The 23,140-nt window shown below is 43.8% G+C and overlaps 1 protein-coding gene across 2 annotated transcripts in view; it reads left to right on the top strand.

Annotated features, from left to right (window-relative positions):
• The first annotated feature begins 814 nt into the window (after positions 1-814).
• Positions 815-23,140, top strand: part of SEMA3E (semaphorin 3E) — a 172,270-nt gene continuing 149,944 nt past the window's right edge. Inside the window, exon 1 of one of the 2 annotated variants that reach the window (XM_081860957.1) lies at positions 815-1,378. In XM_081860957.1, the coding sequence (XP_081717083.1) occupies positions 1,267-1,378 (112 nt within the window). In that variant the 5' untranslated portion in view covers positions 815-1,266. The remainder of the gene's footprint in view (positions 1,379-23,140) is intronic. The other variant, XM_081860958.1, reaches the window with a different exon arrangement.

The following is a 23,140-nucleotide window of genomic DNA, read 5'->3' as shown; positions in this document are numbered from 1 at the left end:
TGAGTACAGCTGGACTTACTCCCAGGTAGCTATGTATAGAATTGTATCCTGCAATTTCTTTTATTCAACGGGACTATAAGTTAAATGTGTTTCTTTAAGAGTATTTAGGCTCTGCCACGTTACTGCAATATGGACTGAAAGCAAAAAGATGTTTCGATCTTTGAGTGCAGTAAATGGTTACCTTCCTATTTCCCTTTAATGTGTTAGAAAAGAAAGATTCCTCTGCGGGTATCTTTGTAATATGCAAAATGCAAATTCATTCCCATTTAATTGATTAGCGCGCACCGGGGGACAATTATTTAATGGCTTGACAGCCCGTCTAATTATCTGTCTGTGCGTCTGGCTCTCCAGATACAGAACTCGAACCGGGAATCCGGCAGCATCGCTTGCTTTCGGCGCGTGGTGGCTCAAACCGGGCTTTAGGAACATGCTCCCTGCTGCATTTCCCCAAAGGGTGGTGGGGCGGGGAAGAGAGAAACGTGGACCTCGTCCCTGGCCATTCAGCCCCTGTTCCCGGGAGGACCGGGGGCGCACATCTGCACGTGGCCGGAGATGCTCCTTCGAAGAAGCCGCTCCCCGCGCCGGCACCTCGCCAAATCGCCCTGAACTTTGCCAGTGACTGCAGGGAAGCAAGCTGCATCCCTGCTTGTGGGTGGATCCGACAACTGCAAGAGCCCTTCTCGGTTCCAATTAGCCAAAGGAAAGAGGGAGAGGGAGACAGGGAGGGAGTAGAGGTGAGCTGCGGATTGGGGGGGGGGGGAGGAAGGAGTTGCTTGGCAAGTCCGAGCAAGGGGCTGAGTTCTGGAGAGGACCGAAGAGGGCTGCTTCTCTCCTCCTGCACCCGCTGTCGCGCACGCACCTCCTCGCCTCTGAAGGAATTGCCTCGGAGCGAGCGAAAATCGCAGCCTCTTCCTGGCCTCGAGTCGCAGAGTTTGCTGCCACCGAGCCCAACAAGACGCAACAGCGCAGCCCACTTGACGCCTTGCTTGTGCAGAAACCACCGTCTTAGGGGAGGGCGCCTTCTTTTCTTCCTCATTCTTCATTTCTTTCATGATATTGGCCAGAAGAGGAAGAAGAAAATGACTGTTTCTCTGGAGATCCCTGAATTTCTTCTCCTGAAGGATTTCCCATGAAATGCTCCACGGGGAAGCTGGGGTGGGAAAGATCTAAGTACTCTTCGGAGTGAAAAGCGGAACTTCTGAGCTTTGCTATTATCGATTTATTAACCCATTAAAACAAAGAACACCCTCATTGTTCTGGGACAGCATGGCAGCTACAGACCTCTTCATTTTGGCACTGTCTAGTGTTTTCCTAGACTTCTGGAGTCCGTGCCACACGACAGACACAAGCCAGCCAAGGTTACGCCTGTCACATAAAGGTAAGGCAACTTCTGTCTTTTTGTGTGAAATGCCTTTTTTAAAAAATAAAAAAGTGCCCTCACTGGCATGGAATTGTGCCACCACCCGTAAGTGCCATTTTCTCCCAGGCGTTTCTGATGCGTTTTTTAAAGATTTGCCTTCACAGGACAGCTTCGTTTCCACTCTTGGCAAACACGTGCACCTGCGTTGTACTGAACCAGCCAGGAGCTTGTGTGTCTTGAAGATGCAGACAGCAGAGAGTGAAACTCTGTCATTCACGTTCACCCTCAGCAAGTGTGAGCAAGTCTAGATGCTGCGATATAGCAGTCTCTTTAAGATGAACGAGGCTAACACAGCCAGCATCACACACCTGGAATATGTTCAATTACCGTGCAAAGTGGGGATGTCTGAATTCTAGGAGTTTGCCCCTTAAAAATATAAAGTTCAGGGAGGGATGTACTGAGGATGTACTGAGACTTCTCTGTATTGTGAAGCTGCATCCTGATTCAGGCAGAACCAGCCCAAGCAAGCAGCTCAACTTTGCACTTCCGTGCTTCCCAAAATAACCATTAGGCCACCCCAAATTGGTCTATATATTGCTCTGCCATTGAAGGATTGGTCCCCATTAAGAATTAGCAGGCTAAATTGAATCTCTCTTTTTGGATGTAGGCTGAGTATTTGGCAGAGTGGGGGTGGGCTGGATTCCTAAGCCGCCAGATGAATCATCTTCCAAACGAACAAGTGTCATCACACTGTAATTAAGCTGACTGACTGCCAATAGCAGTCTGCTTCCAGCTTAAATATATAGCCCAAAGTCAAATGTTACTTGACTAGAAAATATTTGTGCCTTTCTGAACTGTTTCTCAACTCTCCAGGTTTAGTGAAGGCAAGAGTGTCAGAAAGAAAGCACCTCATTTTCCCAAATCCCAGAGTTTAAAACCGCGCATCTGCTAATATTTCATCTCTGCATAATGCCTGCAGCAACCCAGGAAGTCAGACTCTCATTTGCTCGTGATGGGATTTGGTGAAAAGCTGCTTTGACAGAGAGGCTCACCTGTGGCTTCTAGGGCGCAGGGGCAGGGCTGAGCATTTGCCTAGTTCCTTGCAGAGGCAGCATAGGTTGAAAAGTTATAAACCAGGAACAAGGGCCCCCGCCCCCATACCTCTGGGTAAACATGCCTGCACCCTGACTTGCACAACAATGGTTGCAACAGATGGTGCCTCCATGTCCAAATACCAAATCTACATTGAGCCTCATCCTATTCATGTGTAAGGAAGTGTCATTGTGTTCAGTTGGGCTTATTACCAAGTTAATGGAAATAGTGCTGCAGCTGTGAAGCCACATCTCTGCATATGTATACAGGCATGGTTTCCACTTTGTTCAGGGGGGCTTACCCCCCAAGAGAGGGTGCAGACATTTACTTGGGAGCTAAGCCCCATTGAACTGTGTGGGGCTTGCTTCTGAGTACGCATAGAGGGGGCCTGGCTGTTAAGGCTCCACACCTGTGTTCACGTTCTTGGGAATAAACCTCATGTCATTCAGTGCGTCTTGCTTCTGAGTAAGCTTGTGCCTTCCAGATGGTTTCGACTACAAATCCCAGCAGCTGTGCTGGTTGGGGTTGATGGGAGTTGTAGTCCAGACATCTGGAGGGCACCCAGCTTGGCAAGTACTTTTCTCAAACCAAACTATAGGCAATAGAACTATTTAACTGGTTAGACTTCAGACATTAGAAAACGGCTGCATTAATCTTAAAGTGTTTCTCAGATTTCTTCTTTCTGATCACCAGTTGGAGTGTTTAAAATGCGTAATATTTTTGTCATTATTGAGGCTGAGTAATGTGCTTTACACGGGGATGATACTGATAAGTAGCTTAGTATTATAAGGCCACCTCACTTAACAACCTCACTAGCATCTGAAACATATCCAGTGGACTGCTTACAGCCATATATGAACCAGAGAACAAGGGAACACCATTCCCTTGTTCTCTACTCACTATTGTGAGTTAGAACCCCCATTTTGACACTAGGCATGCCCTCTAAAGAGAGTGGAAGGAGGAAATTCCATTGACTAGTTTGATTCTAGTTGTGGTGACAGGTGAAAAACAGGTTGACGAGGGGAAACTGCGAACTGATCTTCAGTATGCATGCTTGAGTTGCAACTATGCTTCATAGAATGATACAAACTGCTAATTGCAAGGAGAAAACAGAAAGATGGAATGAACAAGAAAGTTGACTATTCTAATTTATCAGAGTGTTTTGCTCAACCAATACTCTAGATTAGGTTTGATTTTGTTGTTTGTTTGTTTGTTTGTTTGTTTATACCTCAACTTTTCCATTGATGGGACTCAACATAGCTTATATAAAAATAAAAACAGCTAAACACATATATTAAAATATTAAAAAACAATTAAACATTGATAGAATTACATGATTAATAAAATCACACACGGCTGACTATGGTTTACATAGCACATCCCCACAAAGCTCTCTGAAGCACAGTTGTATGGGGCACCCCATAAGAAAATAGGTTTGTGATTTGTCTGGATCTAAACATCGGCACCAATCAATGTGCTTGCAGTGCTGGTGGAACATTCCTGCCATGTGCATTTATACTGTCCTACCTGAGTTTCATTCTGGCCCGGAGGTAAAAGTAATGTCTCATCGTTTGAACAAACAAGTCATCGATTGTCCTCACTGAAAGGAAATGGCTTGATTGATTCTCCTCTTTCCCTCCATAAACATTTAAAAAAATATATCTGAAAAAATCTCTGGTTACAGGGATTTCAAATTACCCTAGCAACTATTAACCAAACAATTGTCCTCACTGGAAATAATTGCGGCAATCAGACGGTTGCGTAAAACCCCATTGATCTCAAATTGACATCCACACATAATACAGTCCTGCAACTATCACAATGTACAACAGTCAATTCCCATAAAGTGGACATAACTTTAGACTGACTGTGTGCGGTTTTGTGTCTGAGGTGCGTGTGTTACTGTCTGAAATAAATAAACCTCTTTTTGTACTTCTGCACAGCAGTACACTGGTTGACAGTTTGGGCTGGCTTCCTGCTAGGTTGCTATTGGTATTAGTGCTTCTGCATTCACTTGCTAGCATAAATGTTTTCCCGATGGTTGAAATGAATAGTGCATTTCACTATGTTTTTTCTTCAAGTATTGCTGGGAATCAGTAGCAGCACATCATAACTCTGGCAATTCTTTTACATGAAAAAATGTCTTTCCTAGATATTGCTTGTACTTGAGTCAGCTGCCATTCATCCCAATGCATTCTTCAATATGATGAGAATTTGTCAGGTTAAAGGTCCATTTTCCATGTGCGTTTTAGTGCAAGCTACTTATCATGAGTAAGCGGCTACAACTTGGGTTGTGGTGGTCAGAGCAATGGGGAGGGGAGGCCCAAGCAATTCGAAGCAGCAGACTTGCTTTCCCAATCCAAAGAACCACAAGAACAATGGGCAAATACTGCTGGTGCTATTCAAACATGTGTGCATGATTGTCTCCTGTCTGAACTGTATAGTCCAGAGGATGTTGCTGTGGGTACCAAGGGCACAAAAACATAAAGATGTGGAGATTGCACCACAACCTTTTCAGCAAAGACAGTCTAAGCTTTGCAGCAAGTTGCCATTTTGTTGTAATTAATCCCACTGTGTGCCTAAAATGTAACGTTCATGTTAGCACTCAGTGATCGACATTAATGAGTGCATGCAGAGTTCTTATGATGTGGCCAAGCACAATGGAGAGTTATTATTTTAAACAAAACCAAGCACCAGCCCTCTCATCACCCGGTGCTTTCTTTATCATGTGATGTGCAGAATTGGTAAAAGGTGATTTCTGCAATCTGAAGAGAAACCACAGTGTGATGTGCAGAATCGGTGTGGATATGCCCTATAAGAATAATAATAGGATCATAGAATTATAGGGTGGGAAGGGACGCCGAGGGTCATCTAGCCCAACCCTATGGTGGCAGTGCAGGAATCTCAAGTAAAGCACCCATGACATGTGGTAGGCTGGTACTAGGTTTTGTAAGAGCCCAGCAAGTCTACCCTTCCAATGGTTGACTTATCTCAACTGGAAGCACATACCAAGAAGGCTAAGGGAAGGGTGCTTAACTCAGAAGGCGGTCTTGCCAGTGGTGGAGGAAGAGGAGAGGGGAGGGTGCACCACCCCCAGCAGCATGATCCTGGTGGGGTGCCATCGTGGCTGCCCCCCCCCACGCTGGGTGCCACGCCCCCAGGATGCCCGCCAGCCCTGCTCCCGCCTGCTCTCCACCACCACCACCCCAGTGCCGGGGCATGAAGCTCCGCCACTGGGTCTTGCTCCAGGGGTTCATATGATCCCCTGAGGTTCCAGGCAAGTTCCTCCTCCTCCTATGAAGAGTCCAGGGTTCAGGGCTTATTGGGCCACTTTCTAGATTTGCCTATGGCAATGAGCCACACTACACATCAGAACTGTGCTGTGCACAAAGCAGTGTTGTGCACTACATGCTAACATGGAGATCAAGCCTCAATCCCAAACCATGTTGTTTAGTATCAACAGACTGGCGTGACCCAGCCTTAAAACTCTATACAAAACTGCCTAAATGGCTATTCGCTTCCCCAGGTGTTAGAAATTCGTACTATGACATTAACACACACCCAAAAAAATTGTACTGGAAGGTTAAGAGAAAAATTACAGTGATTCTGCCACAGGTCAAACCATTCGCAATGCACTAATTGGATTGTGCAAACTGCCCGTCTCTCTGTGAGAAGCCTGAGGGCAGGCTCTTATTTTTGAATGGAAGCTTAGATTATTGGGAAAAGGCAAATTCTGTACTTGTTTCCAGACATGGCATGAAGTACGCATAGTTGGGATTCAGATGACTTAAGCTCGCTTTTTGTGAAATTTGAATGCTAAAATATTTCACCCATCCAAAATGTGTTTAATGTTCACTTCAGTCTACGTTACTCAAATACTCCTGGAGATAAATGCTTAACTAGTTAGATGGCTGAACAGGCGTTCCAGAAACGTTACTGCAGAAAGCAATAAAATGAAGTGTGTGAGAGAGACAGGCATAAATAATACCTTCCACTCTGAAGTAATAAGTTGTTTCCTTCATTGATTGGTCTTTTATTGTCTTGTTGATGGCCAGTGATTTGTTACACTTGCAGTATTATGAAGTGTTAGGTAGTTATGTACATTTGTGAGGTGTAACTTCTTAAACAACTGCTTTCCATCTGTTTTGCTTGTGTAGAATGACTAACATTAAGACTCAGGTAAGAAAGAGCCCACTTATCACTCAGCAACTTGCCGGTCACGTTCTGAACTCTTGAGAATGCATCGTAAATATTAGCATTTTTGCAAACATCTTTATCTTCTATTTTGCCACGACTTTCCCTCGTAATTGCTTTTGGTGATAAACTGACATGCAAAAACCTGTTAAGAAGAACGGTATAATTGGTGCCTGGTGCATGTTTTCATGAAGCCATTCGTGATTCAGAAGCATCTTACAAAAGAAACTGCAGTTGAACATTTTAGTGAAATTCTCATGGGTGGGGTTTTTACTTTAAGATAGAATGAAGGGCTTCCCTTAAAAAACAAGACAAGTAAGAATACTGTTATGTACTGAAGTTCTCACCCTGGGCCAGCAGGGGGATACTGTAGATAGTTTTCACTCAGGTCCACATATGCAAATAAGGAATTGAAAGTGACGTTCAGTGATAGGATAGCTAAAGAAAGTTGTTACTGTTGCATTGTAGTTGAGCTCTATATAAGCACGTTGGCTGAACCCTTCAGCTCAGTTCTGTTCTGGGCCTGTGAATAAACAAGAGCTGTTTGAAGAATCGCTGTGTCGTCTGATATGTTCACCCACAACTTAACAAATACCAGTCTCAGGCCCTTGGTAGCCACCCTTTGGGTACACAACAGGAGAAGACATTGTCTGGTAACTTCTCTCATGGGGAAGGCAGTCAGGGAGGCTGCAGGGTGCTGGGAAAATATTTAATGGAAATAAAACCACACAAGTCACCCTCACCCATCTCACAATAATATGGTACTATCTACCCCATACACACTGAAATTAGGAAGAAATTCTGAAGTGCTCTGAGAACAAGGAAGAAACACAGAGGCCTCTTTTTGGAGGGGAGAGGGGAAATTTGAGGAATTGGGATGTCAGGTTTCAGTACCGTACTAACTTTGACTCATATATTGTGGTTGCTGCCTTTTCTAGGTTAGAAAAAAGAGATAATGGATGGACTTTTGTAAACCAAGAAAATATTTAATAAACTTAGAAAGAAAGAAAGAAAGAAAGAAAGAAAGAAAGAAAGAAAGAAAGAGGAAGGAAGGAAGGAAGGAAGGAAGGAAGGAAGGAAGGAAGGAAGGAAGGAAGGGATAAGAAAAGCACTTGAGTCGTCTTCAGGAATTTGTCATGTGCAAGCATGGTAAAAGGGGATTAGCCCTGTCCCCAAGCCACACATCTCCTCCCATTCCTGTTGTGTTGGGCATTATTTCTGAGGAGGATAGTCTGTGCCAGTAAGTATTAAGTTATCGTGGGAGAGGCAATGGGGATTAGCATACTAGCTCCTCTCTCCACTCATAGCTGTTGTCCTCATCCTCCAACCCATTTAGGGTGATCTTCTAAACTGAGAGCATCCTGTGCCCATGGAAGATGCTCAGATGTTTTAGGGGGATCCTTGGGAAAAGATCAGGGTTCTAAATCCATGGGGAACTGCTGTAAGTACAACAGGCTTCCCATTTCATAAGCTAACCCTCCAAATGTTGGGGGACGGTGAGAACAGTGATGAGGTGGCAGAGCTACCATGCTTGTCCTTGCTGCTCCATCACATGATGACATAACGCTTATTGGTAATGCATGAAAAGGTCTATAGTTGCCCAGGATTCTAAATCACAAGGAGAGCTTCCATCTATGAGCAGGCTCCTTGCTTGAGAAGTTATGCCCAACAGGGCCACAGGGGCAGCTGTGTGACTTTGGGGTTGGACACATGAACTCAAAGCCTCTTTTAGCACCCTGACCCTCTTCATGCAGCCAACACCCGAAGAAAGCTTTGGTGGAGGAGAATTGCATCTTATGGTTGCTAGAGAGCAAGAATGCTCATCTTCCACAACAAGGGATAAGGGCCAACTTGAAAATCAATAGCAAGCTGAACTGCAACTTATTGTGTATTACATGCATAATAAAAAGTTAAGACTTTGCCTAATGTTCTGCACAAATGCCAAGACTAGGGAGACAAATTGCCTTTCTAATCTCTTTTGTACCTTAAATGTTGACTGGGTACACAAAAGGGTGGGCAAACTTGAGGCTTCTTGGGCCATCTTTTTTCTTTTCTTTTCTTTCTACTAGTACCCCAAGATCTACCAAGTTGAGTCAGGTACAAACAGCATAGAATTAAACTACAGGGTGCCTCTGATCACATTCTGAGCCTAGGAATTTGTTTTCAGTACCTGAGTTCACAGTTCACACAAAAGTCCTTCCCTACTTTGCTTTCTTCAATTCAGCAGCCTAATCTGGTTGGGAAAATCATTCAGTTGTTGCAGTTGGCCAACAATTAGCCTGTGATTTGGACAACTCTGTCATGAAAGTGTGGCTTTGAGTATTCAACCTCCTCACTCTACCCTTTCCTACTTTACTATTGAGGCCTGGTTATTTAGACGTTAAGCACTCGCCATGGAAGAGCCCCAAAGCATGTTGTCAAGTATGGCAAATTCTATTTTAACCCCTTGAGGGACACCTCGTACCCATGTTTTCCTTCTCACAGATCCCAATGCTGGGTGGAGGTGGGACACACACAAGTGTGAGAGATTTGTTCTTCCACCCCTAGTACCTGGAGTTAACAATGGCCAATTGGGTCTTCTTCTGAGTTACCCAAAGGGCCTCAGTGGGACCTACATGTAAAGGACAAAATCATGAACATTTCAATGTTGTGAGAAAACAACATCTGTGTCTATGATGCAAGACAGGTCACAGCAACTTCACATATCATGGGATAATTGCAGTTATTGTTGTAAATTCAATTTATATCCTGCTGTTCCTCTTAAAGGAGCCCAGGGCAGTCAAAACCAAAATGGCAAGACAATACCATTTAAATGAAAACGTGTTTAAAACATTTAAAAACACATACTTGTTTCCTTTTGACTTTGTGAGAAATGTAAGTGTTGGAATTCTTAAGCTTGTAACAAGATCCTAGAAGCTACATGAAATGGCCTCAGCATCGTCTTATTCTTTGGTAGCCTAATGTCATGGATCTAATTCTACTCTGGTGGTCTAGCCTGTCGCTGATAAGTCTTCCAAATTGCAATTATTCACTTGGCCCACAGAGACAATTGCACATTTATATTAAGCCGTACTGTATCTGTTTACACGCCTTTTTCTCTGCCTGCAGATATAGACTTGAGAAACAAACATGGAAAGCACAGGAAACAGACACACACACAAAAGTAGGCTGCTCATAGTGTTTGAAAAGGTGAGAATTGTATTATGGCGAGAGCTTATATGGAGTGTGAATACAAACAGGAATGATAGTCGGAATTTATATGCGTTTGGGAAAGGCTACACAGCAAGCTGTCTGTGACATTCTTGAATCCTCTAAGAATGCAATTGTAGTAAGCACTGTTTACTTCCACTCTGTTTTGTAACTTAGTCCATATATAACACAGTCAGACAAAAATTGATGCGGTTGATCAAGCTCAAAATTATATTCCGATTGCATGATTTTTGCGTGTTAAGATCGCAAGATCTCCCCCAATACATAAAGACACAATTGACACAGAATTTAGTTTAAGGTTATTGGCATAATTTTGGCCACATCTTTATTGATTACAGATGATGAGTGGTTTGATTAGGCATTGGTTCCTGACTAGCTGCACCTGACCTCAGCAGGACAGCACTGACGACTGGACACTGGCAAAGGTCAGTACAGGTAAACATTGGACAGTACATTGGACCAGGCACAGTCTCAAACTCACACCAAATGCTACCAGGGGCTCTGGCATGGCCCTAACCCCTGAAAGGGGATCGGACAAAAGCAAGGCGAGCCCCTGGATTCCTTTAATGGAATACCCTTTCGTGCATTGGGAGGGGCAGGTGTGACAACCTCCCCTCTACTCCACCTTGAGCCAATGCCTAACCGCCAAACCTTACAAAGCTGTGACAATTTGCTACGCGGCAGGCGAAACCCAAATGGCACCAGCCAATCCACCAAATGGGAAAATTCCTACCGGGCCCCTGTCCCAAAACAGACGACCCACAATGGCATAGCAAGGTCATAATGAACCCTAAATATAGGGAAGGTGGGTGGGTGATCCGATGTGCGAAGTGAAAAAGAGGAAGCTCAATGCAATGTGCAGCGGTATATAGAGGTCTCTTGGTTAATGCATGAAATGACCCCAATGGCCAGATATACCCCAGCAACCGAGGGACCACCAATCGGGTTGTTGTGGCTATCCGATCGCTCCCACCCACACAAGCAGTGAGGTCAGTCCTGATGATACCACCACAACACGTGTTCTCTGGGAGGACGACACAATTTGTTAGATTGGCCAGATTTGCAGCAACTGCTCAAAATTTGAGGAAAATGATTTGTTATTATTATGTACAGATAACTTGCAACTTATGCACATTTAGCTTGTGTGCATGCAGCTTTAAACGCTTGACAATTTTTTTAAGAAAAGGAAAGGCAGCGGGGAGCTCTGGGAAAAAAGACAGGCAATCCCACCCACTCTGGACCCCAATGTGTTTTGACTATATACGGTTTTGGCTTTATGCACAATGCCCTACGTAAGTTCAGAATTGCCTGTATTGCTGTATTGTTGTGATTTATCATTGTAGGCTGCCTTGTGGAGATGCTTTCTTGAAAGGTCGGTTATATTTACAAAAAAGCAAATAATCCCTTGTATTTGTTCGGACGCATCCTTAGTTTTCCTCTAGAATTGCTCTACTCAAGAGAACTGTGGAGCGAGGCGAACAACTGCAGTGCTTCTTCACATATGGAATAACATTAATTATCACTATTATTTTGCCAGAAGCTGTGGAAAAGGCTTAGATGGCCCTTTAAAAGGAAAAAGTACATTTTGGATGGGTCTAATCATTTGGATAGTGTTCTCGAAGCTACCAGCATGAGTTTGACCAAACTGCGGGAGGCAATGGAAGACAGGAGTGCCTGGCATGCTCTGGTCCATGGGGTCACGAAGAGTCGGACACTAGTAAACAACAACAACAAATCATAGCTGTCAGCCGTGATGTTCAGGCTGCCTCTGTTTCTGAAGCAACCTTCGCTTGCACAGACTCTGCACCTTGGAATAGCAGATGCTGGGGTCAGCCCTCTTCATGCCCGGCTCATGGGCCTGATGAGGCATTGACTTCCCACTGTTGGGAACAGAATGCTGGGCTGTATGGACCCTTGAAAGCATTTCTTGTACTCCATGAGTAACTTAAAGCAATTGATTTGGTAACATGCAAAGTGGCCATCAGAATCGTGGTAGCTATGTTCAGGATTGTTGTCTCCTCATTTATCTGAAGCTGAGCTGGGCTTTTTATGCTTTAGATCTCCCCTCATCTCCTCTCATAACTGCATCTTGTCAACAAAAGCTTCTGTGGATTTTGTGCAGCAGGACTTGGAAGGGTTTGAAGTTGCTTGGCATGAAGAAGACAGCAAGCTGCGTCGACTTCACTCCTCAGGCTGTTTTCAGCTTTTGTTCTTTACATTGGAGAAGAACTGAGTGTCACTTGAAGTTACCAAACATGAATGGGCTGGATGTGGCTGTTTCTGTTCTCTTATCTCTCTGCTTTCAAAGTGACAACACCATCTGTTGGAAACTTTATGGTGCAAGTCAGGGCTCCGCTAGAAACAAAAGTTTTACTTAATGTCGCATTAATATTCTCGAGGTGATTTACTGTATGCTGTGCAGCAACACACATCTGTTTTCAGCCTTCCTGAGGAACCTTGGGTCAACGAGTACTGTAAAACGTTGCAGTTGGGAATACTTAGCATTATTAAATCTGGTGTCCTGGTTCTCTTCATGCTGCCAGACCAAGATGATGAAACGGCAGTGTGCAGTCAGCACTAATTAGGAATCCCTCGTCTTTTTTTAAGAAACATGCTTCCCCGGGAGAGGGAAAGGATAGAAAACCACTTCAGTCCATTTGAAACATTTGTTCATTTTCGAAGCTCTTTTCCAGTTTTGCTGGTGGCCATATGTCCAGTCCACTGAAATCCCCCATGGGGGGCAGTTTTGAAGCCACAGGAGCATGGAAGAAGGAGCATACGAGACAAATGGGCCACTGAGTTTGCCAGGAGCACCCTGCATGAGGCCAGTGGCACATTTCTTTTACCTGCTGCGTAGTCAGACTGCTCGTATATTTGTTCCTACCAAGGATGGCAGCCTGGGGGATTTTAGCATGTATGAACTAGGCCCTAGACAAGCTGTTGAGATGGAATGGCACTGAACATTCCAGGGCTGATGAGGCATGAAATGGAGTTTCCTGTTCAAAAACAGATGGGGAGCTTTGTATCACAAAATAGTGAGACCAAAAAACCATCTAGTCCATCAATTCCTAAAGTTTTGTTGTACGGGGGACCACCGTTATGGTTTGCTTCTTCTTTGTGAACCTCCACAAAGTATAGGAAATGATGCAGAAGATGGAATAAAAGCATCCCAGAAGTCTCCAGTCAAACATGGGGAGAGCCCTCAGGCTTCCCAGAAATATGTTGGAGAAGGCAGAAAGTGGTGGTGCATCTGTCATGGGAAAAGTTGCTCTGCAGCACCCATCTCTTCCTTCCACCTGCTCCAAGGTAAGTTTCTGGGGAGACTGGGGCTAAGAGAGACAGAAGTCAGTTCACAGGTTCAGGATGGCCACTGTCTTGTTCACAAATTGTGTCCTCCTCCCAGAGAGCACGCGTTGCAGTGAGTTCATCAAGTCTGACATCACTGGTGTGTGGGTGGGAGCGATTGGATAGACGCAACAATCCGATTGGTGGTCCCTTGGTTGCTGGGGTAAATCTGGCCCTTGGGATTGTTTCATGCATTAACCGAGGGAACCATATATACTGCTGCACGTTGCATTGAGCTTCCTCTTTTTCGCCTCATACATCGGATCACCCGTCCACCCTCCCTATATTTAGGGTCTTGCTATGACCTTGCTGTGCCATCATGGGTCGTCTGTTTTTGGGACGGGGGCCCGCTAGGAATTTTCCCATTTGGCTGATTGACTGGTGCCACTTGGGTTTCACCCAAGTCACAACTTTGTAAGGTTTGGCTATTAGGCATTGGTTCAATGTTGGTGGAGGGGATGTGGATAGGCTGTGCCCGCCCCTCCAATGCTAGGGCATTCCGTTAAAGGAATCCAGGGTCTCGTCTTGCTTTTGTCTGGTCCCTTTCCAGGGGTTAGGGCCACGCCAGAGCCCCTGGGAGCATTTGGGGTGAGCCTGAGTCATGTTCCCGGACCAATGCTCCCCCAAGATGTTTTCCCTTACTGACCTCTGCCAGAGTCCAGGTGTCAGTGCTGCCCTGCTGAGGTCATATGCAGCTAGTCAGGAACCAATGCCTAAGCAAACCACTCACAATCTGTAATCAATAAAGTTGTGGCAAAAATTATGCCAATAACCTAAACCATCAGGGTTGTGTCCACCCAGATCCTGCTCACAGATATTCAATCAAATGAGCACCAGAGCAAATAATCATGACAGTTCAAAACACTCCTAAATTAAGGGACAGGAGAAGGTGAAGCATTGCAAGGGAGGGAAGCTTGGCTAGTTGGTGAGCAAGCATTACTGAAATGATCCCAATGGCCAGATTTACCCCAGCAACCGAGGGACACAGCACAGCAAGCCTTCTATTGTTCCCCCTTTTTTATCACTGCATGCATTCAGCAGAACTGCTTGAGATGTAGAAGTGCAGATCAATCAACATTAATCACCTTGGCATTTTCATCTACTTTCATCTGGGAGACCACCTGAAAGTGCCCTTTGGGCAACATGTAGTCTGTGGGCCACAGTTTAGAAATGTAGAAATGTACCTGTGACACAGGGCCAGCTATCTCACCCACCTTTAGGGTTGACATATTTCAAAAAGTAAAAACAGGGACACCCTGAAAATTGTTGAGTTTTTAAAGGAAAACCTGAAAGTTGTTGATTTTTCTATTGACTTGTCTAAGATCCAGGACAAAGTTCTGCCTTTTGGAAATTCCCTCTGAATATCAGTTTCGCCTTTGAAATCCAGGTAATCTCTGGGGAAAACCAGACGTATGGCAGCCCTTCCCAAGGTCAGTCCCACCATGTCCCTCAAGTGAAGTACAGGTGCAGAAGAACACAAATGATGGGGAAAGGAAGAAGAAGAAGAAGAAGAAGAAGAAGAAGAAGAAGAGGAAGAGGAGAAGAAGAAGAAGAAGAAGAAGTTAGGATCACTGCCAGTGTACATTGAAACTTATTAGTCAAATCATTCCAAGAAAAAATTAGCTGGGCGCATCTCCATGGCACCTGGTGTCACAACACCTGGTGCTTCAAAAAAGGCTTCCATCATTTGTGACTCATCAAGTGGAATCTAAACCTTCAGCCATGTACAGAGACCCACCCCTTTTTAAAATTATTTTTTAACCTACTTGGAACTTGGGTAATTAGTCAGGCCACAGTGTATGACTGGCGGCTTCATTGAATTTGGGATGCTGCACATTTTGCTGCCATGTTCCAGAGGCAGTGTGGTGGAAAGAGCCTAAGGAATGGGTTGCAGGAGGAGAGACTTGCTTGAGAGGTTCTTCTCACATCTGTTTTCCAATTGTTGTCTTCACTGTGGTTTAGCTTCATTTGCCTTATGATGCAGCTGCTAAGTCATTGTTATTTATTGGACCTGATTTTATGATTTCTGAATTTTTGTGTTTTGTTATTTTTTTCCCCTGAATACATTTAGTACTTTGTTTTACTGTTCCCTGCTTTGGGATTGAAAATATTCAGCGAGCAGCTGGTACTGGGTCACACCCAGGACTGAGGAAGCAGGGGAAAAACAGGGTTACGTTCTGTGTGTCCATGTACAAATAAGTGTGAACCATCTCAGAGTCTCCTATCCTATACTTTTAGGATCCTGTTTTTGCCTTCTTAAAGAAACACAGGAACTGCTTTTCAGAAAATGCTTCTACAGTCTTCATGTCCACTGTCAAGTTCACTTCTGATAACTGTATTTGCCCTGAGTCGATCACTTCTTAGATGCAAACAGCTTTGGCCGCAAGAGGAGAGAAGGAATGCTTAAGCACTCTCCTGTTTGCCGGAGACATTCCTTTTGCCCTTGGGTTTCTTGCCTCTAGATAGTTTCCGAGGTCACCCAGATGGCAACAAATGCCAGCCAAGCATCTGCATAGTTTCATTCTGGAGAGTGAATACCTTAAGTCAAAGCTTTGTGCATCTCCTTGTGTTTCAGGGAACATCCTTAACTATTGGCTAGTTACAAATCCTTGCAGATACAGTGAAACTAAGCAAGCAAGCTTTCCGTCCACAACTACACACTTAGGTGGTTATCTGTAAAACACACAAACAAAAGAAAGTGCTGGACTGTCAAACGTCTCTCTGGTATTGACAGAATACATGCAGTAGGGCTGGGAGATATCTATTTTTCAATATATCACCAGATCAACATTGTGATATACTGATATATATATACTGATGTATAAGTTGAATAAATAATAATAACAATACTGATATATCAATGGTGTGCTAAATAAAGATGGAGCTCTGTAGAGACACCAGCTGGCCTCACAGTTTTTCCTGCATCCTGATTTTTGCATAGCATACACATCATGTTTCGTGATACATAGCCAGGTCAAAAATTATGAAACCGATATCACAATGTGGACTTCAAACCAGTTTTGGACAATATATTGATATATCACCCAGCCCTAACATGCAACAGCCTAAGGAAAACTAGCTTTAACATTCTGGATGCTCCTTGCAGGTGCCCATAAATATATGTGCACATAGGTTTGCAGCCCAAGCCCCTCATTGGGCACGTGTCCCTTGCATGTCATAGCTGGGCTTTTCACTTATGGATCTGGGCCTTAGTGGTAATGTAGGAGGGCAAGTTGTCAGTTGTCAAACTGAAACATCAAACCACTCTCCTTTCTTTTGATCAGTTTTGGTGGCTGCATGCCACACAGGTAGACATTTCTGTGTGCTGTGAGTCATCTAAGGACCCAGATGTATTGTAACTGGTTTGTAGGCCAACATAGTTCCATAACTTATGTTTCTTCCTGTGAGTTTTTGACAGCTAAGTCCATAGTGTAATATGCCTCCATTTGAGGCAGAGATATACTCTGATGTCTGCAGCCAATCCAAATTTAGCATAGCATGAATGAGTGATCCTCAAAACCATAAGTAGGCTGGAAATTGCAATCTTCATCAGGAAGTCAGGATAATTCACTGAATAGCATTTTTGTTAAGAATTATTTGCTCAGCATCTTACTAAACTCCCTTCCTGTTGGCTGCAGTGTATGATGTTTGGTCATATGCCAATGCCCTGAGAAAGGGCAGATATATGGTCCTCTCTGGACTCACGGGCTACAGTAAAGCGGCAGCTGTTGAGGAAAAGAAATTTCACAGTAAGTGTGTGATCCTTACGAAATCGCATTGCTCACATTTTTTGAAAGTTTCATCAACACGGAAGCAGCAACATTTTCCAAGCCGTATGGTCCTGTGAGTGCATCATCTGAACTTTATCATTTTGCCTGTTTCCAGATTCCTGGAAAAATGAATATTTACTAATAGATTGAGAAGGGACTTAAATGAAACCCTTTCATATGGTAATGATTATTTTTGGCAAGCAGTTAAATGTGGCAGTTCTGCAAGCCAGCGAACTAATATTGGGAAGAAAGGCGTATAGAATCCCAAGTTCCTCTGCAGTTTGGCATCTGTTCCAAACTCCCCTCTCTTCTGTTTATTTATTTTTTATCTAAAGGCCTATTGGCTTCAAACTGTGATGCAATTAAACTTCTATTGGAAGTCAAATGGGAAGCTTCTTAATGGTTCTAAATTTGTTTTATAAGGATGCGGGATATGAATTGTTCCTTGTAATGTGCAACAGATTTATTTAGCAAGCTTACGAAAATAGAGAGAAGCAGCTGTAAATCATTTGACTTGTAGCTGTTCATGAGACCGAGGGGTATAATTTATTTACTGATGAGTCAAGAAACAAAGCAGAAGAGCTACAATCTATAAAGTCATGATCCCCCTTTTTTAGCCTTCCGGAGTGACAAGCCTGTAGCCGACAACTGTACCATATTAACAGGAGTTAGTTCACTGGTGGCTTTGTTCAGTTTATTACTATTCTCACTTGCTGTACTTCTGAAGGCTTGAAAAACATCATGGCTGTTTATTTTAAAAAGATATTTGGCCTGAGATTAAGTAGCTGGCATGCTTACCTGTAGAACAAGATCATTTTTGCTACACCTTTTACAGTAGCAGCAATCCATTGGGGGGGGGGGCAGAAGGTGAAATTCAACCCCTTCTGTCTCAGAACAGATGGTTACTGGCACTGTCAGAGCAAACAGCAATGACCAGCTTGACTGGGAGCTGTCCACATCACCGTTATCAAAAGGCACTGTGATACATCCAGAGCCTGGGTACATCCTGGAACTAGGGTAATAATCAGCTTTATTTGTTGTTTGTTGTGGGTATTCAGCATATGGTTAAAAAAAAATGCATGATAAGAACTCTGGGCGATAGGCATGCATAACATTCATAATGACATTACTTGCCACCGTGCACATAGCAACCTCAATACCTGCAATCTAACACTTGGTTTGTGTTCAGTTTCTTGAGCATGGTCACACTTGATCCTACAAGCTTGACACTTCAAATGTCCAGAGCAAACACTTGGCTCTCATGGTTGTTATCGTCTTGCAAATATAACATTTTAAGTGTGTTTTAAGTGCATTATTCAATTGTGACGCTAGATGGCAATGGTGAGCTTATGGCAAATTCGATATATTTTTAAAAAAATTAAAAAGCATTTCCACAGCGTTATTTATATATGTCTAGATTCCACCTTGGTTTCAATTCCGGTTGTGGTTCCTCCTGCTAATGCTGGGTAGTTCTGATACTTGCTTGCAACTTGGCCAGCAAAGCAATTAGCCATGTGACCCAATCAATAAGTGCTAGTCTGCAGGCCATATTCTTTCTCTCACTTTTGCTGCTCGATAGGGCGAATGCAAACTATTATTTATCTTTTAGGAGCACCATTTAAAAAATAGAATCCATTAGCTAGGTTACATATGTGGTAGAGATCAGCCAAGTCATCCCTGTTTGATGTTTAACACAGGAACTCTTGAAAATCTTTTCCTTCCTATATAGTCGTACCTCGGAAGTTGAAAACCTTGCAAGTCGAACATTTTGGCTCCTGAATGCCGCAAACCCGGAAGTGAGTGTTCCGGTTTGCAAACGTTCTTCGGAACCCGAACGTCTGATGCGAGTTCTGTGGGTTGCAAGCCGTGTCTTGGTTTCCGAACATTTTGGAAGTCAAACGAACTTCTGGAATGGATTCTGTTTGACTTCCAAGGTACAACTGTAATGTAAAAACAATAGGGAAGTTCAGAGGAAACGCCTCCTCTACTGAGAAAAACACAAAAGGGAAGCACTGCTCAACCTTGATGATAATAGTATAAGTAAGGAGGATGCTGCAGTCCAATCTAGGAAGAGAGGTGGTAAGGAAACACCTAGCTACTTTAAATGAATTCAAATCCAGGGCCTGATGAGCTGTACCCAAGGGTACTAAAGGAGCTTGCGGGTGTAATCTCACAGCCTCTGTCTATGATGTTTGAGAATTTTTGGAGAACAGATGAGGTCCCTAAGGACTGGAAGCAGGCAAATGTTTTCCCCATTTTTGAACAGGGGGAAAATGAAGATCAATGTAACTACTACCAACCAGTTAGCTTATTGTCAATACCAGGAATGGTCCTAGAACAGATAATTAAAATGTGAGCACTTAGAAAAGGATGCTGTTATTACTAAGACCTAGCATGGGTTTCTCAAAAATGAGTCATGCCAGACCTATCTCCTTTCGTTCCTTTTTTTATAGCGTTACAAGATTGGTGAATCAGGAGAATGCTGTGAAAGTAGTGTATCTTGATTTCAGAAAGGTTTTTTGACAAATTCCCCCATGATATTCTTTCAAGGAAGCTAGTAAAATGTGGGTTGAATGAGGTAACTGTTAGGTGGATTTGTAGCTGGTTGACTGGTTGTAGCGGGTACAAGTGAAAAGGATCTAGGGGTCTTAGTAGACGACAACATAAGTCAACGGTCTGATGCAGCAGCAAAAAAAGCCAATGCTCTTCTTGGCTGCATCAACAGAAGTCTAGTGTCCGGATCAAGGGAAGCAATAGTCCCACTCTATTCTGCCTTGGTCAGACCACACCTGGAATACTGTGTCCAATTCTGGGCACCATAATTTAAGAAGGATGTTGACAAGCTGGAATGTGTGCAGAGGAGGGCAACCAAGATGATTAAGGGTCTGGAAACTCAGCCTTATGAGGTGCTGGTGAAGGAGCTGGGTATGTTTAGCCTGGAAAAGAGGAGACTTAAAGGAGATATGATAGCCATCTTCAAATATCCCAAGGGCTGTCACATGGAAGATGGAGCAAGCTTGTTTTCTTCTCCTCTCGAGGGTGGGACTCAAACCCATGGCTTCAAGTTATAAGAAAAGTGATTCAAACTCAACATCAGAAATAACTTTCTGACAGTAAGAGTTGTTAGATGGTGGAATGGTCTCCCTCAGGAGGTGGTGGACTCTCCTTCCTTGGAGATTTTTAAACAGAGGTTGGGTAGCCATCTACCATGTATGATCTAGCTGAGATCCCTGCATTGCCGGAGATTGGACTAGATGACCCTTGGGGTCCCTTCCAACTCCACAGTTCTATGATTCTATGGTTAGTTGTGGCTATTAATTTCAGTGGATTTATTCTGAATATGACTAACATTAGATACAACTTGTTATAATTGGAAAAGGGAGAGAAGTTTGCTTAATTTTATGATGCTTTTGCAGTTCAGAAACAATTGTTACTCAGTACTCTAGACTTTACATGCTGCTGTCATTTATAATTAAGCTGGATGTTACAGTGTGGGTGGGTGGATTAAGCAAGAGTAAAAGAACATAAAATTGCCTCTCTTATTTATCAGGCATTGAAACAGCTGGTTTAGACTGTTGTGGTGTTCTAAAGGGGCTAGACAGATTTCAAAAGCCCAAAAGCTTATAAGACATGGTGTTAGTTTCAGGATCTTCTTTCAGTGAGAAATTCACGTGGTATTTGTTTAAAAAGTCTTTCCTCTTATCTCTTTTTCATCTTACATCACACTTTCCATTTACAAGAACTTCAAAGGAACCACCACCAATATTCTGCAAAGGTGTAGAATCAAATCCCATTTAAGCTGTTTGGGGTTTTTTGGACAAGTGTGTTTGTGTATCTGGCAGCATGGAAAAGAAAGGACAGCTCAAACTGCATGGTTTCTTTTTAGCCACTGAACGGTTTTGGTTTTTTCCTTGCACCATAACTGGTGCCCCCTTCACATGTAGCACATATGAAGGGAAACCTTTGCATCTCGAGGTGGCAGTGAGGCTGTGTCCCTGGTCTCACACCTGCTGCCACAGGTGTCTCCAGCATCCACACATAAAGGTGGACAACTGCAACAGGGGAGCCTGTGCCCAGAGACCTGCATGAGCTCCAGCTTATGTGGAGCCTTTGCACATGAAGGTCTATGCATGGATGAGACAGGGGTTATCAGGGCCACCCAATGCCCCAACATCACGTGAATCCCTTTCATGTGTACAATGCATTGAGGTGAGCTTAGCTCTAGTGGCAAAGTGAAATTGCACTTTGGGAGGGCAGCTGCTCTCCCATTCCCTGATTCATAGGCCGCCAGCAGTGATGCTCTGCTTTGTGTGAACTCACTATCATGATCATTTATTAAATTTGTATACCGCCTTTCATCGGCAGATGCCAGGGCAATTCACAACAACAACAACAACAACAACAACAACAACAACAACATAATAATAATTTATTTATACCCCACCCATCTGGCTGGGTTTCCCCAGCCACTCTGGGCAGCTTCCAACAGAACACTAAAATTCAATAACCTATTAAACATTAAAAGCTTCCCTAAACAGGGCTGCCTTCAGATGTCTTTTAAAAATTTGGTGGTTGTTTTTCTCTTTGACATCTGGTAGGAGGGCACTCCCCAGGGCAGGTGCCACTAACCGAGAAGGCCCTCTGCTTGGTTCCCTGTAACTTGGCTTCTCGCAGCGAGGGAACCACCAGAAGGCCCTCGGAGCTAGATCTCAGTGTCCAGGCAGAACAATGGGGGTGGAGAAGCTCCTTCAGGTATACTGGGCCGAGGCCGTTTAGGGCTTTAAAGGTCAGCACCAACACTTTGAATTGTGCTAAAACGGTACTTGGTGCAATTGGACCATTTGATGCCCTGGTCACCCACTTTACAACCCTCAAAAAAGGGACGTGAAATTTAATGAGCGAGGGCTTTCTGCAGTCAGGATGCATAAAAAGGAACGCCACTACAGTGGAACTCATGACCACAATCCGTTCCAGAGGCCCGTCCTTATGGCAAAATGGGTCGCTGGGAGAGGAGCCATTGTGTGCAGGTGCGGGCGGCAATTGCCTGATTCTGCACATGCACGAATGGCAATTGCTGCTTCCACGCAGGTGCGAACGGTGATCGCAGCTCCTGCGCATGCAGGAACAGAGGCAAACCTGCCAGTTACTTCTGGGTTTGCTGTGGTCGCAACTTGGAACGTCTGCAAGTGGAGGCGGTTGTAAGTAGAGGTTCTCCTGTACTGGCAGAAACTTGGGCTGACTTCGTTAGACATCCTGGAAAGATACTTGGTTTTGTATTTGCCACTCAGCTCCAGCTTCATCCACAACATAGACCCTGCTTTACCCACAAATAAGTCTGGAGTCATGACTCTCGCAAAGGGAGCTTTTTTAGAGCAATGTCCCTGGCACATTTGCCACATGGGCAAAGCCTTGGAATCTCACTGAACATGGAATAAGCGGCACATCTTTTCTGACCAAAGTTGGATGATTCAGATCTTCTGCTGTTTACCATGCTGTGGGATTAACCACTAATATAAGCTACTCCATTTCAAAGCATAAAGGAGGATTTTGTTGTGCAGAAACTTCCTAGGTTCTTTCTTGCATTTCCTGGCTAAACTCCCAACAGTATTTTGAACTTGATGTGACATTTGGTGCTGTAGCTTTGTCTCCTTGCAGCCGTTTTGAGAATCCAAGTGAGATTTTGGGGGGCTCCGTTTGGAGGTGAATGAGGTGGCCTCTGATGAAACGAGGTCTCTGGTTTCTCTTCAGCTCTAAATACAAAGGGGTTTTAGCTGCACATCTGGACTTGTAAATTTACTGGCAATGTGCAGTTCTTCTTTACAGTTTCCATTTGGAATGTTCGAAGCATTCTATTATTATTATTATTATTATTATTATTATTATTATTATTATTATTATATTCACACTCTGTGGACACCACCCAAATGGACACCCATGGCCCCCACTCCCAAGATCACCTTACACTGATGTCATGCCTTCTACATTGACTATTGTGAGCAGCTGATTATACAGCACATGATGCCCATTTAACATCGCATGCTTAGCCATCACATAGTCCACCAAATATTGCTATCTGATTCTTTAGTACTTTGCTCCATTATTGAAATATGTGCTAAGGGCAAGACTTCTTATTTGCTCTGCCTACAGTGTTTTTGGGAAGTAGCTACCA

This window comes from Podarcis erhardii (assembly GCF_964252035.2).
Source record: "Podarcis erhardii genome assembly, chromosome: 5".
Lineage (NCBI taxonomy): Eukaryota > Metazoa > Chordata > Lepidosauria > Squamata > Lacertidae > Podarcis > Podarcis erhardii.
The sequence above is the reverse complement of the archived record's forward strand: the minus strand, read 5'-3'. Positions and strand labels throughout refer to the sequence as shown.